Raw genomic sequence first — 22,383 nt, 5'->3', positions numbered from 1 at the left:
ATTTACAGTTTACAATTTTAAAAGCTATAAGCCAGTGAGTGGCAGAGCTAGGACTTAAACCCAAGTTTTCTAAAGTACATACTCTTTCACTTGAGACTTTCTACCCTACCATGGTCCTCCCCTCCCTTATTCGGTAACAGGTGAGATTATTAATGATAAATGATATTCTCATTTCCTAGAATAAAGAGCCCCCCCCCCCCAAGTTAGATGAACTAGATAAGGTTACACAGAGAACTATTTAGTTACTTGGGTTAAAACAAAAACAAAATGGGGTGCCTGGGTGGCTCAGTTGGTTCAGCATCTGACTCTCACTTTTGGCTCACGTCATGATCCCAGGGCTGTGGGATGGAGCCCTGTGCTGGGCTCCACACTGAGCTCAGAGCCTGCTTAAGGTGGTCTCTCTTTCCCTCTGCCCGTGCCCCACCCCACCCCACCCACCCCTGCTCAAGCTCTCTCTGTTAAAAAAAAGAAAAGAAAAGAAAAGAAAAAAAGGGAAGATTTTTTTTTTATTCTTCATGCTTCCTTCTTTTTTCTTTCTTTCGTTTCTACTATGCCACTTCACAAGACTTCTGTGTGCATATTTTTGTAAAGATGTTTAAAGTAGGTCCTCCACCCTATTACTCTAATTGCAGTCGGCTTATTTTCTTCGTAATTCTTATTATTTGTTTTCTGTTTTTCCCACCAAAATGTAAATTCCATGAGGAGAGTCTTCATCTGTGCAATCCATCACTAGATCCCTAATATCTACCACAGCGTCTAGCACATAATAGGATACATGTTGGATAAATAAGAAAAGATAAGTTTTAAAATTTCAAATTTTAGCATATTAGGTATTCTTTAGAGGATGAAAACACAGGCTAATATCACACTTCAGGCTGTTCCTTCAAAGGCTACTTCATCTAATAAATACTTTGGGGCACTACTCAAAATTTTAATTTCCTGGAAAAAGAGGCTGCAAGTCAAAATTTGAAATTACTGTACAGTCAAGCATCTTAAGGCCAAAATCATATTTCTGTTACCATATCAATTTTCTAAGGGAACTATAACCAATATTTGATTATAGTGCTATAGGGAAACTATAATTATAATTTTTCTCCATGCAACTCTGTTTGAAATACTTCATTGTTAAAACAGTTAATGTTATATAAATATTGCCAATGAATATTCTGTGAATCAAAAATTGTTTTCAAAGAAACACAGTAGTGAAACAAATAACCAGAAAGAAAAGCAAACTTCTGGTTTTTCCCATTAAACACTGTAGTTGACCTTAAATAGATGAGTTTAATATACACATGTATCTAAATAACTATAAATTATTAATAACTACATTATATAAATAACTACAAAATAGCCACAAATCTTATAACCATCACTAGAATTAAGAAAGAAAAACTGAAAATTTACAAATGATAATTCAGTGAGGCTTTAGAAACTTTTCTCACTTCCACCCACCTGTCCTACCATGAAAAAGATAATGCAAGCATATGAGTATCTCCTCACCTAACTGAAATCACATGTTGAAGGATTAGATTGTTGAAGTAGATTAACAATAATATAATACGGTCTCAAATTTTAAAAGTAACAAAATCATCAGTCATGAAGCTTATCTTTGAAAATCTAAAAACACAACATCATTTCCTGTCTGCAGAGGACTTTGGTATTATTATGGGAAGTCCAAAATATTTTAATATCTGTTAGGACCAAAATCATGTTATGTTCAAGAAGCAAAATCATTATGCAAAAACAGATTAACAAACTACATTCTCTTTTATTCTTTCTTTTTTTTTTTGTAAATATATTTTAGAGAGAGAGAGGGAGAGCGAGCGAGCAAGCAGGAGATAGGGGCAGAGGGAGAGAAGGAGAGAAAGAGAGAGAGAGAGAGAGAGAGAGAGAGAGAGAGAGAGAGACCCAAGCAGGCTCCATGATCAGCACAGGGCCCAACACGGGGCTCGATCCCATGACACTGGTATCATGACCCGAGCCAAAACCAAGAGTCATACACTCAACCGACTGAGCCACTCAGGGGCCCTATATTTCCTTTTCCAGCACATCCTTAAAACAAAACAAAACAAAACACCACCATACCTTGCCACGCAGAGAAGAAATCTGCTCCCATAGCAACATGGAATTTTGTTTGGTATTGTTTTGTGTCAACCCTCTGCATTAAAGTTAAAGAAATGATACAATGGTAACTGAGAAATAATTCAACTCCCTAAAACAAGTTTGATTCTCTAATTCACAAGGTGCTTAAATTATTAAAAATTTTAACTGTAAGAATTCACAATTACTCCTTTCCTTAAGGAAAATTATTTTTATAATACTGAAAATATACCAAGAAATAATGCTTCTATGAAAAGCATTCCCATACACTATGAGAAAAAGAGATTTGTAAAAATTATGTTTCTGCACAAAAATTTAAGAACACCATGCTAATGTTCCATTTCCAGGCAACAATTTCTTTTTATACAAAATGTTCTGTTCTTAAGTATATTTCTAAAAACTCTTTTCTTAAAAGAGAGTCTAAGATATGTTGAATATTTGCAGGTATGTGAGATGGCATTTATATTTACCTTAGTATGCATACAAAGATACAGTGGACTGGTGCTTATATACCCCTCCTGCCGAAGGCGAGAGAAACATCTGAACATTTCAGGAGTATGTAAGTTACTCTGTTTTTCTCCACAGATTCCTAACATTTCTCCATCCTCCCTACCCCATTAATGATGAGTAGCAATACCAGAAAGTCTTTTGCCTATTCTAGATGCATAAACCTAGTAGTACTTGAAGGAAGATTTTTTTGTTTTTGCAAGTTGCAGAATATCTCTTAAAACAATGGCAATGAAAAATATACTGAATATTATTAAAGAAAAAAAATCCATCATGGTCCAATATCTAAAAGTGAAGGAAACATTCTACGTGACACAGCAAATATAATCTAAAATGAATACGTAAATAAAAGGATACAATTCAAATTCAATGTCCGACATATAGCAGGAGGGCAGATCTGATAATTTTATTATCTGCACAAATTCTAAAGCAGAGCCATAATAATGGAAAACCTAGGAAAGAAATAAGATTATGTAATACTTTAAATTCTATAAATAAAATAAAAGTAAATAAATTAGCAATTAGGGCTTAACACTAAAATGGATGTTTAAAAGCAAGTATTTACACATTATGCAAGCCAAACGTTAGATCCTCTATAGCAGACAAGAGTTTCTTCCATTCTAATTTTACCTTTCAGAGTAGAGACAGACATAGAGATTTCTTAGTAACTGAAGAGTTTTAACAGAGGGAAAATGAGTCTAGAAAGAGACAAGCAATAGAAGACAGGAGTTCTCAACTTTTCGTGTTTATTTTCAGTAAGACAGACAGATGACCCAAGAGGCTAGGATGTTGAAGAAACAAATTTAGAGGGTCTGCAAGACTGAGAGAGAGAAAGAGAAGATTCTCTGGTATGAACTTAGATTGAGTGGTATGTTGAGATTAATAAAATAAAATAAAAATAAAAATAAAAATAAAATAACATTCTTCAAAGAAATGCTGAAGAAATTAAGAGAACCAGGGAAGCCATTAGTCCTAATTAGCAAAGACAGCTCCACTTGGAAAAATAAACTTGCAGTATTTCTTTGGGCAGAACCTAACAGTGAAGGAGGACAGGTATTTTAAGAGTTGAGATGAGAGTATGTCACTGGAAGGACAAAGAAAAGCAAACATACCTTGAGGAGACTACACAAAGTTTTAAACTTGCAGAAAGCCGAGTAATTTCACCATATACAATTATGCATATATATACACATAAAGACACACATATACTTACAGAGTATATGTGTATGTGTGCATATATACACATGTATAGAGAGAGAGAGAGAGAGAGAAACAGAGACATTTATTAAAGAGGTTTTACCCTAAGATTTCCATCGATAGCAGCAAAATTTAAATACATTATTCATATTTGAATAATGAATGAATAATGAATACAATATTCATAATATTAAAAAAAAAAACTATTAACAGTCCTGTGAAAGATGGCCATGGTAGTTTACTTAAAGTAACCATTCTGAACAAATATTGGGAAATGTGTTCACATCAGAAATATGCCCCTTTTATACCACCCTTTGATCAGAAAATATTACCCATCAATCTGACATCATTGTAACTTCACGACTGTTGTTTTGTACATTCTTGAACTCGGTCTTTCAAAGTGAATTTCTAAAATGTTTCTACATAAACACATCTTATGTTATTTTTCTAATATAAAAAAAAGGTCAACTAAACCCTTTTAAAATTGTTTTACTTTATAATTACCTGCATTTTAAGAATAAATCTATGGAGATATGGGACACAAACTAACATGTCTTAAACTGTGAAAGAAGCAAACGTATGGTACTGGAATCCCTTACCTCATTCAAACTTTGTAATAACTTTGTAAGGTAAGTGTGTTCTTGTCTCCATTTCACAAATGAATTAATCAATCTACCCAGGTTACCACAACTTACAGGTAACAGAGCCAGGTTTCAAACCCTGGTCTACCCAACATCAAGGCCAGTTCTTTTTCCAGTGTGTCACATTCCCCCCGAACTGAGTCTTAAAGGCCTCATAGCAAAGTCCTAACCAAAGGAAGTTTCAGGCCTATATTGATCTAAGGTTAGGATCATTCCATTTTAAAAATAACTTAAAGTAGTGATAGTTTTGCTAATAACATAGTATAATTTAAGCACTTAATTACAGTTATAATAAAAATTATGCAAGTGAGCACATTTAAGCACATATACTAGGAATGTTACTTTCAAGATTCAAAGATATCTTATAAGAACAAAAATATGCCTGAATGGATGATTGGAAAATGAATTAAATATAGATTACCTTTGGTAAAATATTCTTATCCTTTGATGGTAATGTCTTTTTGGCAAGAATGCAAGGATTTAAAGTAGATGTACTAAAATTCTTAGGAGTGACTCCCTTTAAACAAAATTCAGGAAAAATAATTTCAGATCCAAACTGAAAAGAAACCAAGAGAACACAGTTACAAATATCATGAATAAAGTTACAAAGATCAATACATCTTAATGCAATATAAAAGTTGAGAAGAAAACCACATGTAAATATATTTTTGATTCTTCAGCTCAAAATGTGATTCCTCCATTTATGAACACATCCTTCCTGTTTCAACTTACACATGGATCTTTTTATGAAAAGCTCTCATTGGCCCTACAGCAGCCCACAAGAGTATATTAAGGCCGTTCCATGCAACCACAGAACCAAACAACCTCCTTTACATATACTTGTTCAATATCTGGCTTCCTACCAGTCTGTACGCTCTGTAAAACACAAGCCTGTCTGTCTTATTCACCACAAATCCTTAGGACAACGCCTCACACATAGTTTGCTTTCAAAATAAGTTGACGAAAAGACCAATTCCTACAGAAGTAGAAATAGTAGAGGTGTTAATAGTAACGGTAACAATGAGAGCTAATATTTAATGAGTGGTTACTTTGTACTTTACATAATTTAACCTTTACAAAAATCTATGAGGTAGGAACTATTATTACACTTATCTTACAGATGAAGACAACTGTGGCACCAAATGGCTAAATATTGCCCTGTAGGTCACACAAAATTAGCAAGAAATAGAGTAGGGATTTGAATGCTGACAATCTAACTCTAGAATCTATGTCTTGGATCACTACAATGCACCTACATTAAAAGCTATTCTCCACCAAAGCAAGTGATTTCAAGTTGTAAATGCATCCTGTGGGGTACGAACATTTAATTTCCTATTCATAAAACAATAGAAGAATTGCATGAAAAGAACCCTGCCATTATTTGTCTGTATGCAAACATGCAGTTTCAAAAAATGTATACAAAACCAATTCTCATCGTTAATTTTATCTTACACTCTTCCAGCTGACTGTGTGGCTTGTTTATGTTAAAATCACTTGCAGAGGTTTGCCTGTAGGTTTAACTTTCCAAGGTAAGGATGAGGCAGCATGAAAATCAGCAAGAAGGACCCAATCACATTAATTCCTATTTTCTTAGCACAAGTTTTACTAAGCCATAATTAAGGGTGAATTGAAAAGGAAAAAAAATCTACTAATTAGTGCAATAAATCTTCATAGAAATGCAAGGCCCAACTCATGCTCCCATGTCACCCTGAACATTAAGAAACTTTCTTTAGTTTTGCCTATCTTCAAAAATATATACAAGAGACTCATTTTAGATCTGAGGACACCTTTAGATTGAGAGTGAGGGGATGGAGAAGTATTTATCATGCTACTGGAAGCCAAAAGAAAGCTGGAGTAGCCATACTTATATCAGACAAACTAGACTTTAAATTAAAGCCTGTAACAAGAGATGAAGAAGGGCATTATATAATAATTACAGGGTCTATCCACCAGGAAGAGCTAACAATTATAAATGTCTATGCGCCGAATACCGGAGCCCCCAAATATATAAAAAAATTACTCATAAACATAAGCAACCTTATTGATAAGAATGCGGTAATTGCAGGGGACTTTAACACTCCACTTACAGAAATGGATAGATCATCTAGACACACGGTCAATAAAGAAACAAGGGCCCTGAATGCTACATTGGATCAGATGGACTTGACAGATATATTTAGAACTCTGCATCCCAAAGCAACAGAATATACTTTCTTCTCGAGTGCACATGGAACATTCTCCAAGATAGATCATATACTGGGTCACAAAACAGCCCTTCATAAGTTTACAAGAATTGAAATTATACCATGCATACTTTCAGACCACAATGCCATGAAGCTTGAAATCAACCACAGGAAAAAGTCTGGAAAACCTCCAAAAGCATGGAGGTTAAAGAACACCCTACTAACGAATGAGTGGGTCAACCAGGCAATTAGAGAAGAAATTAAAACATATATGGAAACAAACGAAAATGAAAATACAACAATCCAAACGCTTTGGGATGCAGCGAAGGCAGTCCTGAGAGGAAAATACATCGCAATCCAGGCCTATCTCAAGAAACAAGAAAAATCCCAAATACAAAATCTAACAGCACACCTAAAGGAAATAGAAGTAGAACAGCAAAGCCAGCCTAAACCCAGCAGAAGAAGGGAAATAATAAAGATCAGAGCAGAAATAAACAATATAGAATCTAAAAAAACGGTAGAGCAGATCAACGAAACCAAGAGTTGTTTTTTTGAAAAAATAAACAAAATTGACAAACCTCTAGCCAGGCTTCTCAAAAAGAAAAGGGAGATGACCCAAATAGATAAAATCATGAATGAAAATGGAATTATTACGACCAATCCCTCAGAGATACAAACAATTATCAGGGAATACTTTGAAAAATTATATGCCAACAAATTGGACAACCTGGAAGAAATGGACAAATTCCTAAACACCCACACTCTTCCAAAACTCAATCAGGAGGAAATAGAAAGCTTGAACAGACCCATAACCAGCGAAGAAATTGAATCGATTATCAAAAATCTCCCCACAAATAAGAGTCCAGGACCAGATGGCTTCCCAGGGGAGTTCTACCAGATGTTTAAAGCAGAGATAATACCTATCCTTCTCAAGCTATTCCAAGAAATAGAAAGGTAAGGAAAACTTCCAGACTCATTCTATGAAGCCAGTATTACTTTGATTCCCAAACCAGACAGAGACCCAGTAAAAAAAGAGAACTACAGGCCAATATCCCTGATGAATATGGATGCAAAAACTTTCAATAAGATACTAGCAAATCAAATTCAACAGCATATAAAAAGAATTATTCACCATGATCAAGTGGGATTCATTCCTGGGATGCAGGGCTGGTTCAACATTCGCAAATCAATCAACGTGATACATCACATTAATAAAAAAAAAAGAGAAGAACCATATGATCCTGTCAATCGATGCAGAAAAGGCCTTTGACAAAATCCAGCACCCTTTCTTAATAAAAACCCTTGAGAAAGTCGGGATAGAAGGAACATACTTAAAGATCACAAAAGCCATTTATGAAAAGCCCACAGCTAACATCATCCTCAATGGGGAAAAACTGAGAGCTTTTTCCCTGAGATCAGGAACACGACAGGGATGCCCACTCTCACCGCTGTTGTTTAACATAGCGTTGGAAGTTCTAGCATCAGCAATCAGACAACAAAAGGAAATCAAAGGCATCAAAATTGGCAAAGATGAAGTCAAGCTTTCACTTTTTGCAGATGACATGATATTATACATGGAAAATCCGATAGACTCCACCAAAAATTTGCTAGAACTGATACATGAATTCAGCAAAGTTGCAGGATACAAAATCAATGTACAGAAATCAGTTGCATTCTTATACACTAACAATGAAGCAACAGAAAGACAAATAAGAAACTGATCCCATTCACAATTGCACCAAGAAGCATAAAATACCTAGGAATAAATCTAACCAAAGATGTAAAAGATCTGTATGCTGAAAACTATAGAAAGCTTATGAAGGTAATTGAAGAAGATACAAAGAAATGGTAAGACATTCCCTGCTCATGGATTGGAAGAATAAATATTGTCAAAATATTGTCAATACTACCCAAAGCTATCTACACATTCAATGCAATCCCAATCAAAATTGCACCAGCATTCTTCTCGAAACTAGAACAAGCAATCCTAAAATTCATATGGAACCACAAAAGGCCCCGAATAGCCAAAGTAATTTTGAAGAAGAAGACCAAAGCAGGAGGCATCACAATCCCAGACTTTAGCCTCTACTACAAAGCTGTCATCATCAAGACAGCATGGTATTGGCACAAAAACAGATACATAGACCAATGGAATAGAATAGAAACCCCAGAACTAGACCCACAAACGTATGGCCAACTAATCTTTGATAAAGCAGGAAAGAACATCCAGTGGAAAAAAGACAGTCTCTTTAACAAATGGTGCTGGGAGAACTGGACAGCAACATGCAGAAGGTTGAAACTAGACCACTTTCTCACACCATTCACAAAAATAAATTCAAAATGGATAAAGGACCTGAATGTGAGACAGGAAACCATCAAAACCCTAGAGGAGAAAGCAGGAAAAGACCTCTCTGACCTCAGCCGTAGCAATCTCTTACTCGACACATCCCCAAAGGCAAGGGAATTAAAAGCAAAAATGAATTACTGGGACCTTATGAAGATAAAAAGCTTCTGCACAGCAAAGGAAACAACCAACAAAACTAAAAGGCAACCAACAGAATGGGAAAAGATATTTGGAAATGACATATCGGACAAAGAGCTAGTATCCAAAATCTATAAAGAGCTCACCAAACTCCACACCCGAAAAACAAATAACCCAGTGAAGAAATGGGCAGAAAACATGAATAGACACTTCTCTAAAGAAGACATCCGGATGGCCAACAGGCACATGAAAAGATGTTCAACGTCGCTCCTTATCAGGGAAATATAAATTGAAACCACACTCAGATATCACCTCACGCCAGTCAGAGTGGCCAAAATGAACAAATCAGGAGACTATAGATGCTGGTGAGGATGTGGAGAAACGGGAACCCTCTTGCACTGTTGGTGGGAATGCAAATTGGTGCAGCCGCTCTGGAAAGCAGCATGGAGGTTCCTCAGAAAATTAAAAATAGACCTACCCTATGACCCAGCAATAGCACTGCTAGGAATTTACCCAAGGGATACAGGAGTACTGATGCATAGGGGCACTTGTACCCCAATGTTTATAGCAGCACTCTCAACAATAGCCAAATTATGGAAAGAGCCTAAATGTCCATCAACTGATGAATGGATAAAGAAATTGTGGTTTATATACACAATGGAATACTACGTGGCAATGAGAAAGAACAAAATATGGCCCTTTGTAGCAACGTGGATGGAACTGGAGAGTGTGATGCTAAGTGAAATAAGCCATACAGAGAAAGACAGATACCATATGTTTTCACTCTTATGTGGATCCTGAGAAACTTAACAGAAACCCATGGGGGAGGGGAAGGAAAAAAAAAAGAAAAAAGAGGTTAGAGTGGGAGAGAGCCAAAGCATAAGAGACTGTTAAAAACTGAGAACAAACTGAGGGTTGATGGGGGGTGGGAGGGAGGGGAGGGTGGGTGATGGGTATTGAGGAGGGCACCTTTTGGGATGAGCACTGGGTGTTGTATGGAAACCAATTTGACAATAAACTTCATATATTGAAAAAAATTAAAAAATATATATATATATACAATACTAGAAATATATTTATTTTAACATGGACATAACTTACAAAAGCCACCAAACATATTCATTCATTGTAAGAGATAGCAAAATAAAATTGGAGCCTCACAGAAAGTTAAGATTAGTGGGGCTGAACTAATCAGTTTTATCTTGTAGTTGAGAAATCTGGGATCTTGTAAGGTTACAAAAAAGTGTTCAAATTAGAGAGCTGGCAAAGTAATCTTGAAAAAGAAAACCAAAGCAAGAGGCATCACAATCCTGGACTTCAAGCTGTATTACAAAGCTGTAATCATCAAGACAGTATGGTACTGGCACAAGAACAGACACTCAGATCAATGGAACAGAATAGAGAACCCAGAATGGACCCACAAACGTATGGTCAACTAATCTTTGACAAAGCAGGAAAGAATATCCAATGGAATAGAGTCCTTCAGCAAATGGTGCTGGGGAAACTGGACAGCGACAAGCAGAAAAATGAACTTTCTTACACCATACACAAAAATAAACTCAAAATAGATGAAAGAAAGACCTAAATGTAAGACAGGAAGCCATCAAAATCCTCAAGGAGAAAGCAGGCAAAAACCTCTTTGATCTTGCCTGCAGCAATTTCTTACTCAATACGTCTCTGGAGGCAAGGAAAACAAAAGCAAAAATGAACTACTGGGACCTCATCAAAATAAAAAGCTTCTGCACAGCAAAGGAAACAATCAGCAAAACTAAAAGGCAACTGACAGAATGGGAGAAGATATTTGAAAACAACATATCAGATAATGGGTTAATATCCAAAATCTATAAAGAATTCATCAAACTCAACACCCAAAAAACAAATAATCCAGTGAAGAAATGGGCAAAAGACAGGAATAGACGCTTCGCCAAAGAAGAAATCCAGATGGCCCACCAACACATGAAAAAATGCCCAACATCACTCATCATCAGGGAAATACAAATCAAAACTAAAATGAGATACCACCTTACACCTGTCAGAATGGCTAACAAAAATTCAGACACAACAGATGTTGGTGTGGATGTGGAGAAAGAGGATCTCTTTTGCACTGCTGGTGGGAATGCAAGCTGGTGCAGCCACTCTGGAAAACAGTATGGAGGGTCCTCAAAAAACTAATAATAGAACTATCCTACGACCCAGCAAATACACTCCTAGGTATTTATCCAAGGGATACAGGTGTGCCATTTCAAAGGGGCACATGTACCCCAGTGTTTATAGCAGCACTATCAACAACAGCCAAAGTATGGAAAGAGCCCAAATGTCCATCGATGGATGAATGGATAAAGAAGATGTGGTATGTATGTATGTACGTACGTACATATATGCACATATATGTATGCGTGTATGTACATACATGCACATGTGTGTGTGCATATGTGTGCACACATATGTGCACATATATGTATACATACAATGGAGTATTAACCGACAATCAAAAAGAATGAAATCTTGCCATTTGCAACTACATGGATGGAACTAGAGGGTATTATGCTAAGTGAAATTAGAGAGACAAATATCATTATGACTTCACTCATATGGGGACTTTTAAGATACACAACAGATGAACATAAGGGAAGGGAAGTAACAATAATATAAAAATAGGGAGGGGGACAAAACATAAGAGACTCTTAAATATGGAGAACAAACAGAGGGTTGCTGGAGGGGTTGTAGGAGGGGGGATGGGCTAAATGGGTAAGGGGCATTAAGGAATCTACTCCTAAAATCATTGTTGCACTATATGCTAACTAACTTGGATGTAAATTAAAAAGATAAATAAAAAAAAAATTAGAGAGCTGGTTAGTAGAGAGCAGTGATCATGTAAAGTGGTATAGGTAAAAGAATATGGTCTAAGCAGTTTTCCAGTGGTTTATACATGCATTGAAATAAAGCAGCTTCGATATCGCTTCTCGGCCTTTTGGCTAAGATCAAGTGAAATAAAGCTGCTTGGATAAACAACATGAACTCAACTAATGTCAAATTCTGTTTTTATTTTTTATTTATTTATTTTTTTAACGTTTATTTATTTTTGAGACAGAAAGAGACAGAGCATGAACGGGGAGGGTCAGAGAGAGGGAGACACAGAATCCGAAACAGGCTCCAGGCACCGAGCTGCCAGCACAGAGCCCGACGCGGGGCTCAGACTCACGGACCGTGAGATCATAACCTGAGCCGAAGTCGGCCGCTCAACCAACTGAGCCACCCAGGCGCCCCACAAATTCTGTTTTTAAAAGAACGTTAGATTCTATAACTGTAGTGTCCAAAACATAACCATGCTGACTATTTAAATTAATTAAAATAAAGTTAAAAATTCAATTTTTTGGTTGAAGTAGTCATGTATAAAGTGCTCATAGCAACATAAGGCTAGTGGCTACTGCATTAACACAGGAAGAATATTTCTATTACTAAAGAAAATTCTTCTCAGATGTTGCTATTCTAGAACATCTTTATAAGGTACATTTTCATTCAGATTCATTTAAACTGTCTGCGTTGTAAATAAAGTTGAAAGCCCTGCTTTGCAAATGGTGATAACGGAGAAATCCACTTACCTTTCTTTCCCATATCTGAATCTTTCCCCTCCATAATTCCTTTGAGTCAATAGCATTTTTGAGATCGTCTAAAGATATGACATTAGCAGAAAGGTATTCTGCAATTTTCTGATAATTTCTATAAATAAAGGATTATGATAGTTAAATACAGGGTTTCATATCCTACTTAGATTTAATGGTTATGGTTAACTACAATCCTAACAGGCAAAAATGCAAAGTTTCTACTGCTGCTTTTATGTACTAATATTGTAGAACGTTCCTTAAGTCACTCTCTGAGGGAGTCTCTATCACATGTCCATTTAATATTGGCTTAAGTGTGTCAGATACATATATGTATGTACACATACACAGATTTAATATTAGTCCTTTATGTTCAAAGGGAGAACTGCTCTCCTAATTTTTCCCCATACATCTTGTATGGAATCCATAATAGTACTTATCACAGACTATCATAACTATCAGCATTCCTATTTCTCCCTGTATTTCAATGAACAAGATCAAATGGCACCTTCTTAACTCAACAGCATCTATCGCTGTGCTTGGCATAAAGTCAGTACTCAATACACACTTGTTAAATGAAGAAAATCACAAAGTTAATAAATCCAATGAAATACTTAAGTATCAAAACAGTAATATACAATTGATCCTTACTAAAATATAAATCACAACAATATATATCTATTTCTACATCGCACATAAAACAAAAAAACAAATACAACATCACAAATCCAGTGTATCCGTGGTACTCATCATGGTGCTCAATGGACAATACAAACCTATTTAAGAGCACACAGTGTGTTTAGATAATTAATGCTCAATAATGATTATAAAACAGCATTGATGACACTTACTAAACACTTAAATATCTCAGAAATATTAAATATGAAATAAGAAAAATCCAGATTTTCTCAATAAACCTGTAATAACAGTATGACATAAAACTATCTTATCACATTAAAAAAGTCATCGGGATGCCTGAGTGGTTCAGTTGGTTGGCTGTCCAACTTCGGCTCAGATCATGATCTCACGGTTCATAAGTTTGAGACCTGCATTGGGCTCTGTGCTGACAGCTCAGAGCCTGGAGCCTGCTTCGGATTCTGTGTCTCCCTCTCTCTCTGCCCCTCCCCCACTCATGCTGGCTTGCTCTCTCTCTCTCTCTCTCTCTCTCTCAAAAATAAACATTAAACAAAATCTTCAAGTGATAAGTTATTAAAATTAGGATGGCATGTTAATTGTGAAAACAGATTACACAGACAGCAACCAAATATGAACAAAGAAACTTACATTACACAATTATTTCCTGCTATAGTAATTTTTGCTGAATACCATTCCTTTAAATGTTTTAATGCTCCTATAGTAGGTAAACAGTCTTTCAACTTGGGAGGATCTTTGTCAGAAGGCAACAGTATTACATCTATCATTGCTCTACCTAGAAAGAGAATAAGGCATTTTCATAATTACAAAAATACACATTTAGAAGTTCAAAATTTCTAAATGTTCATCATTTGATTTAAAGCCATGTTATCTTGAAATAGCTAACATAACAGAAAACAATGAACTCTATCATAATTACTTGCCAGTTATGTACCAATGCTTAATTATACACATTGCTCTTGAGATCATCAATGCTATTGTTGTACTGAACAGAGAAACAGAGAAAAAAAATCTGTGCAATTTCAGTACATTTTTCTATACTTAATTTATACAAAAAGGAATGAATTAATATAAAATTGTAATGGTCAAATAAATTATTTCTTTTTATAGGACAATAAAACACTCAGAAAACTCAATTATATTGACAATATCATTGGTTCCTAAGAAAAAAGTATAACTTCATGAAACTTCACATTTTATAAATTTATAAACTTACCAAAAAACCTAGAAAATGTTAACAAAACCGAACCAAACAGAAATTTGATAATGAAAGCTTTCTATTTTGCTAAAACAGCAATTGCATATTTCAATGCATATTCTGAATTTGACACATTTCATTTAAAAAATTGGTATGTTTATTTATCTATGTATTCAGTTATTTCCCACATAGAATCTTTTATACTAAGATAGGATTTTGAATATAAGGATCAAACTGTGAGCTTTCAAGTCCCTCATGGTAATCACATTTGCTTTACTCATCATTACATACTCAGCTCCTAGTACAATACATGATCTATGATAGATGCAACAAATGTGTGCTTAATAAATGACTTTCAATAATGAAAAATATTCAAGAAAAGCTCTTCAAAAGTATTTACAGATGCCAAATTATACCAGGTTTTAGATGCCAGCTACTTGATTGACACAAGGAAAGATAAATTTCAGAGAGGCTACAGCTTTAAGAATAGCATGACACAGTATTTCATAAAATATACTTGTCATTATTGTAAAAAAAAAAGGGGGGGGGCTCTGTAAACAAATGCTGAGTGAAGGGCTTCTTTTACCGTAGAATTTTCTATTTGATAAAGTATACAGTGACCACACACCTTAAAAGATGTTGCCAAAATGATCTAGGTTAAAGAACTTGTTTTTCCAGGAATTGTTATAGGACTCATGTTCTACAGAACGTACTATGTAAAACAATGGTATATAGTGGAAAGATTCTTCAGTAATAACTAAATAAGGAAATGGAGACTGGTATTTAATTTTCTAAGTTCTAATGTTTTTCTAACTAAATAAAAACAAGAGAACTGTAGTGTCTCAGTAATATACTTTATTAAAGCAGTGAAGTATGTTTGATATCAACTTCAATTAAGAAATTATTTTTCATTTTGAGTTTCAAAATTAGAAGTGAGAACATAAGCATAAAGGCTGAATTCATCACTCATTCATAGGAAGTATAAGATAAGACATATTCCCAAAAGTAGTCATAAAATATTACCAGGAGCAGGAAGTTTGTCAGACAATTGATGCAAATTTTCTGCAGATTCTTCATACAGGCTAAAACAAAAGGGTAAGTTAGAAAACACACACATACACATTACATATAATCATAACAGGTAATATTAACTAAATGAATCTATGTGCCAGATACTATGAAGTATGTTAGATACATTATCTTGATCTTCATGACAACCCACGAGGCACTACTATAATATTATTATCCTTACTTTAAATAATTTGCCTACAGTCACATAACTAGCAGGTGTAGAAAGTAGGATTCAGAGTCCAAGTTATTAGCCACATCCCCAAAAAACAAACAATAAAAAGGGAAAAAAACTCCCTAAATTATATCTAGTACATTAAATATAAATCATAACTAATAGACCAAACATTTTTCTGAACCCTAAAAGTACAGTATTGCTAAGTGTTTAAAAAAGGATACTGCTTTTCTCTGAATGGCATACAACAGCCCTGACTGGAAAATAGGATGATGTCCTCCAATTCTTCAAAATCTTTTCATTTTATCCAAATGATGAATTTTTCTTTTTCAAAAATCTATTGTATAACATAAAATTACTTAAACCCTTTATTAGAAACCTGCCATTATCTAGAAAACTTAAGGCATCTTATGATAAAGCATAGTTTTCAAGCTCCCTCTTGTGGAAATAACTGTTTGGTCACTTACTAGAAATAATTACTTTTATGCTCCTTATCTTTTAATAATGGTGGGAAAACACGGATGCTAAGAACTCTAAGGCTAGAAGGCACCTTAGAAATCACCTAAAAGGATCTCAACACTGTATAGACAAGATAATAAAGGACCAGAGAAATGAAGTGACTGGTCCACAATCAAGTAACTAGAAACTGCCTTTATTGAGCCCTGGGTTTATACCCTTTCCTTGGTTCTACAATGTATCCTTTCATTAATCAGTACAAACAAATATAAATAAAAAACAGGAAAACAGAATTTTTAAAGTCTGCAGTAATTTATAGAAGTATAATATATGATTACTACAGTAAACAAAAGTAGTTTTTGTAATGAAATATTATGGAAGACTAAAATGAAAGGTATTAATTATGAGTCGAAGATGGGATATTTCATGAAGAGAAAAATAATCACAACTTATATCACCTGGACCAACTTATATATTATACCACAATTCAAAAAACCTAAAAGTGAAGCCAATCATCTATATAATCCGCAGAAACTCTATGCTCAAGATACACATAAATTGAATAAATCATATATATCAACCTCAAATAGCAAAATGATAATCATAATTTGAGTTTGAATGCCAGTTATTAACCTCAAATTCAAGTTTCTTTTTTTAAAAGTGTATTTATTTTGAGGAGAGAGAGAGAGAGAGAGAGAACCAAGATCATGTCAACACCTACAAATGAGTTGTTTTCCTTCTCTTTTCATCTCTGAAAGAACCTATCTAAAATGGATGCTATTCCTTAAATATTTGGGAGAATAATTTGGTGAAGTCATACTGGCCTAGATTTTGATAGTGGGAAAATTTTTTAACAATTCAATTACTTTATTATTTTTTTTAATGTTTATTTATTATTTTATTTTGAAAGCGAGCGAGCAAGCCTGAGTGGGGGAGGGGCACAGAGGGACAGGGAGGGAGAGAAAGAATCCCAAGCAGGCTCTGTGCTATCAGGCCTCAAACTCAGGAACTGTGAGATCATGACCTGAGCCCAAACCAACAGTTGGACGTTTAACCAACTGAGCCACCCAGGCGCTCCATTACATTCAAGTTTCTCTTCAAGCTCTTAAAATTCATAATCAGACAGAATTCATCTTCAAGAAAGTGACATATTGGGGCACCTGGGTGGCTCAGTCGGTTGAGCGTCCGACTTCAGCTCAGGTCACAATCTCGCCGTCCATGAGTTCGAGCCCTGCGTCGGGCTCTGGGCTGATGGCTCGGAGCCTGGAGCCTGCTTCCGATTCTGTGTCTCCCTCTCTCTCTCTGCCCCTCCCCCGTTCATGCTCTGTCTCTCTCTGTCTCAAAAATAAATAAACATTAAAAAAATTTAAAAAAAAAGTGACATATTAGTTAGAATGTCACTTTTTATGATTAATGCAATTGTGTAAGCTTAAGAAGCTAGATATTTTCAGATACCAATTTTTCCACTTTACAGTTTTATTCAAATAAAAGGCCCAAATTGCCCATCTCCCAAAATAGAGTTGAAAATTTCAATAACTAAAATTTCCTTCCTATGGCTGCTAAAAAAATCTCATTTTCACTCTTGTGGCTGAAATACTGTGTACTGTTAAAATATTTTAAAGATATTATAGAAACCATATAAGCATACTCAGCCAAGGATAATGATTCTCTGCTATTACTATCTTCTTCCTCAAAACACTCAGCGCTCAAACATTCTTCAATATTTGTTTGAAGAACATCTTCAATTTCATCTTTTTCTGTACCAAAATGTATCTCTTCCCAGTGAGAACTGCAAAACTAATATATCAAAAGATTGCGTTAAATAATGGGTTTCTGAAATTACTTACATTGGCAAAGACATTCACTAATGCCTATTTTTTTCATTTCTATTACCTGATAAAATCCACATATTGCCTGCACTGCAAAGAACCACTTCTTGGGAGCAGGTATGCCGCCTACCGAACATGCTTGAAAACAAAATCGTGCTTATTAGAAGAAAGGCGTATCACAAATAAGCAGATGCTATAGTATCTATACTTAGAGAATTATATAATTTTTATTACGTATATAGTTCTTCAAGATATACATGTGTATATGCATATACATATATATTACATGGATCTTTTTAAAATCTCTAAAAATTTAAATAGAACAATCTGCCCAAAGAGCAAAATTATTCACTCACAATGAATACTTTTAATTTGTCACAACTCAAAATCCATACTATTTTAATCATCATTTCAAACACTAAAACCTACCAAGAAAAAAACCCCAACACCCACTTAATTACTACTGAGTCATGCAAAACTGCGTAAGTGATGGTAAGAGATCTAGTTCCCTCTTCAAAGACAACGAAGGTCTGGTTCAGCCTGGCCAGAAAGAGAGAGAGGAGATAAAACAATAGCCTCATGACATTTTCTACTCCCCTCTAAAGCCATTTCAAAATGTTGTTGTGTATCCAACATGCAACTGTAACTGATGGGGGAGTGTGGGGCAAGTTGAGGGCAAAATACAGGTGGGTACCCTCCCTCCCTTGGCCCAGTGGAATATTGTTTGGACACTCCTGGCTACCCAAGAACAAAGGAAAGGGGTTTAAGTACTTGCCATGGTAATGTGGGAAACTAAGGCAAATGAAAAATTAAATCCCCTTACTGCCTATAGCCCAATGACAAGTCCTTGAAACCAGCAGAGTGACCTCCCTCTAGGAGCTCAGCTGCCTGGAGGATGACACTTTGCTAGGGGCAAAAGAGAATCTTAGCTTAACATTATCCCAACCTCGAGGATCCTGTAAATCTACTTCCATTATCTCAACTGCCCCAAGATATATGCTAGCAATCGTACTCTAAGCTTATGGCCCTGATATACAACTGAAGGGTCTCCTGACTGAGGTTTTATTAAACGGTAATAAATGATGTTTCCCTAGCAACACGTAGCCCCTGAAGGTCCTGAAAACCTTGCTTCCAAAATTCCTTGGAGACTTGCTCTATCCCTGACCCCTTCCCAACCTGAGGGTATATAATGAGTTTACCTGTCATGACCCCATGCAGCTCTCCCTACCCCTGGGTCCTGTCTCCATGCTTTAATAAAATCACCTTTTCGCACCAAAGAGGTCTTCAAGAATTCTTTCTTGGCCTTCGGTTCCAGACCACCCCAGCATCACTCCAAAACTTCATTATAACTACATTCATTAAAGGCACCAATAACTAACGTTATAAAATCTGATAGCTCTTACCACTGTTGTTACTTGATCTCTCAACATAAGAATAAGAAAGGAATGAAAGATGACACAGTTGACTACTTTCCCCTTAAAACACTTGATTTCTGTGGAACCTATCTTTCCAGCTACTCCTCATGCCTTTAAAAACTGGCGTTCAGGGGCGCCTGGGTGGCTCAGTCGGTTAAGCGTCCGACTTCGGCTCAGGTCATGATCTCGAGGTCCATGAGTTCGAGCCCCACGTCGGGCTCTGTGCTGACAGCTCAGAGCCTGGAGCCTGTTTCAGACTCTGTGTCTCCCTCTCTCTGACCCTCCCCCCTTCATGCTCTGTCTCTCTCTGTCTCAAAAATAAATAAACGTTAAAAACAAACAAACAAAAAAAAACTGGTGTTCAGTTCCTTTAAATATTGGGATTCAGTTCAAGATTTTCTGCTCTTCTCACTATCCATAAACAATCCCATCCTTTCTCATAGTTTGGACTGACACCTACATATTGATGACTCTATTATCTGTATCTCCAGCCTTACTTTGCCTTTCGGGTTCTGGACACACGTATCCAACTTCTGCAAAACATTTTCAATTTGACATCTTACGGGGCAACTAAATCCATGTTCCGAATTGAACATGTCATTTGATGAGGTCTTGGGGTGATAAGGGGGTTCAGAGCTGACCCAAGAAAGAATTCTTGAAGATGTCCTTTGGTGCAAAAAGGTGATTTTATTAAAGCAAGGAGACAGGACCTGTGGGCAGAAAGAGCAGCACTGGGGTTGTGAACAGTGACTACTTATATACCAAGGAGTTGGGGGAGATAAAGTCAAGAGGGAGTTTCTTGAAGAGATTTCCATATGCTAAAGAGGACTCACAGATTACTGGAGGCCTAGCTATCATCAAGCTAAGGTTGTTTTTCCCTCTAGCAAAGCATTAGCATTAAGATGGTAGGGAGTCCCTGGAGATTAGGCTATTAATAAGATTGTTTTTTCTTGTAATATTACTAAGATATTTGTAAACTAATGGAGACTCTATCAGTTTAACCATTTGTTTTCTGTCCTTTCCTTTGTTCTTGGGCAGCCAGGAGTGCCTGAGAAATATTACACATATTCCACCGGGGCGGGGGGGTTGTGCTAGCTTGTGCTGGGCTCTCACTCAGCTTGTCTTATGGCCCCTCATCAACCATGCCTCAAACTCTAATTCTCCTATCTTGCTAAATGCCACCACCTATACTATCCCCAAGCCAGAAATCTAATGTCATTCTTGATTGCTTTCTCACACTACCCTTCTCCCGAATCACACCAATGCAACACTAGGTCAGGTGGATTCTACCTCCATAATTTCTTTCAGATCCATTTTCCTCTACCTCGGCTACCTCTCTTATTTCTTAGCTGGTCTTCTGCAGCAGCCCCCTCATACCTATACTTTCCTCCAATTTGTCCACTATACTGTAGCCAGAATACTTCAACAACACAGATGTCACCAGATCTCTTCCTTCACTAAGGCCTTTAATGGCTAATTATCATTATGAAGAAGTCCAAGAGCCCTGACATGATTTACAAAGTCCTCCACATTGCTATGCCTATCTCTCCAGCCTTATCTCAATTATAATCATATTATACTTCCAGTTTCTCAGACTTGCCATATTACTGAAAGCAATAATGTTCACAGGGTAAGAAATTCAATCTCTTTGCATGGTTCTGATATGCAGATTTCAGTTCCCATGATTTAAATAACACCTGGTCCCCCAAAACAGGGCTCAAACTCCAGCTACCATGGTTTATTAATCAACTGTAATTGCCTAAAGCAAAACTTCACTGCTAGCTTCTCATATCGCAAATCACTACATAAATCAAAGATGTGTATCATGATCAGTGACCAATCACATTACTACTTTTCAAGTTTGTTGCTGATTGGTCACTGCATAGCTGTTATTCAGTTCATGTGAATAGATGACAAATACGTAATTGTGTTTCCTTCTTGTCTCCCAGTGATAAATTTACCTATTTTACAAAAATGGGTAACAGGAAGAGGAAATTCGCAAAAGGAAAAAAAAAAAAAGATAAAGGCACAGCAAAGAAGCAAAAAGTGATTAACACCAAAAGTGACATTCAAATCTAATGTAAATGGATTCTAAAAATAGCTGCTGTGAAAGAGAGAACCCAATATGGGGTTTGAACTCAGGAACCAAGAGATCATGACCTGAGCTGAAGTCGGATGCTCAACAGATTGAGGCACCCAGGTGCCCCTTGGACAAGAAACTTCTATCTACCCAAACAGGAAGCAAAAGTTATCCCAAGAATTCCTATAATGCTCCCAATATTTCTTCAATGTATACTTTCGAGGCATAAGTGAAAGAAAAGCTTTCTTGCAATACCAGTAGTATTGACTTAAATTATACCAACTTGAAAAAGTAATGAGTACAACCACAACTTGGCAAACAGACTAGGGCAGCATGAACATTTATAACCAAAACAGACTAGGGCAGCATGAATGAGCACCCTACCCGGAGCATCTCCAGAAACTTCCTTCAGCTTTTAATTTGGTCTGTTTTGGTTATCTCCTTTTTCTGAGCCCTTGAAAGACACTCTCAGAGGCCAAGAAGAGGAAGTAAAAGAGAAGATAACTATAAAAAAAAAAAAAATAAGTAGATGGATTTGTATAATGCCAATAGAAACCAAAGGAGATGAGATTTTTACAAAGCAAAGGCTGGTCAAATAAGCCAAATACTTTGAAAAAGGTAAAACAGACAAGAACGGAGACAAGATTACTGTGTTTAACAATTATGAAGTGCTTTTAAGAAAATCGATAAGGGTGGAAAAAAATGGTAAGAAATATGTAAGAGCATTAATAATGTATTTGTACTCAGGACAAATCATAAATCCTCCTTATAATACCACATTACCCTATTATATATG

At 36.0% G+C, this 22,383-nt stretch overlaps 1 protein-coding gene across 3 annotated transcripts in view; it reads right to left on the bottom strand.

The window, feature by feature from the left end:
- Positions 1-22,383, bottom strand: part of MTBP (MDM2 binding protein) — an 89,916-nt gene that overhangs the window by 66,167 nt on the left and 1,366 nt on the right. For all 3 annotated transcript variants that reach the window (XM_019459939.2, XM_019459940.2, XM_019459938.2), the window contains exons 3-10: positions 18,157-18,230; positions 17,912-18,060; positions 15,588-15,646; positions 13,997-14,141; positions 12,713-12,830; positions 4,867-5,001; positions 2,965-3,059; positions 2,086-2,158 (exon numbers count right to left, since the gene is read on the bottom strand). In XM_019459939.2, coding sequence (XP_019315484.2) covers positions 2,086-2,158; positions 2,965-3,059; positions 4,867-5,001; positions 12,713-12,830; positions 13,997-14,141; positions 15,588-15,646; positions 17,912-18,060; positions 18,157-18,230 — 848 coding nt within the window. The remainder of the gene's footprint in view (positions 1-2,085; positions 2,159-2,964; positions 3,060-4,866; positions 5,002-12,712; positions 12,831-13,996; positions 14,142-15,587; positions 15,647-17,911; positions 18,061-18,156; positions 18,231-22,383) is intronic.

The sequence above is a fragment of the Panthera pardus genome, unplaced genomic scaffold (genome assembly GCF_024362965.1).
Source record: "Panthera pardus isolate Hobbes unplaced genomic scaffold, ASM2436296v1 HiC_scaffold_7, whole genome shotgun sequence".
NCBI lineage: Eukaryota > Metazoa > Chordata > Mammalia > Carnivora > Felidae > Panthera > Panthera pardus.
The sequence above is the reverse complement of the archived record's forward strand: the minus strand, read 5'-3'. Positions and strand labels throughout refer to the sequence as shown.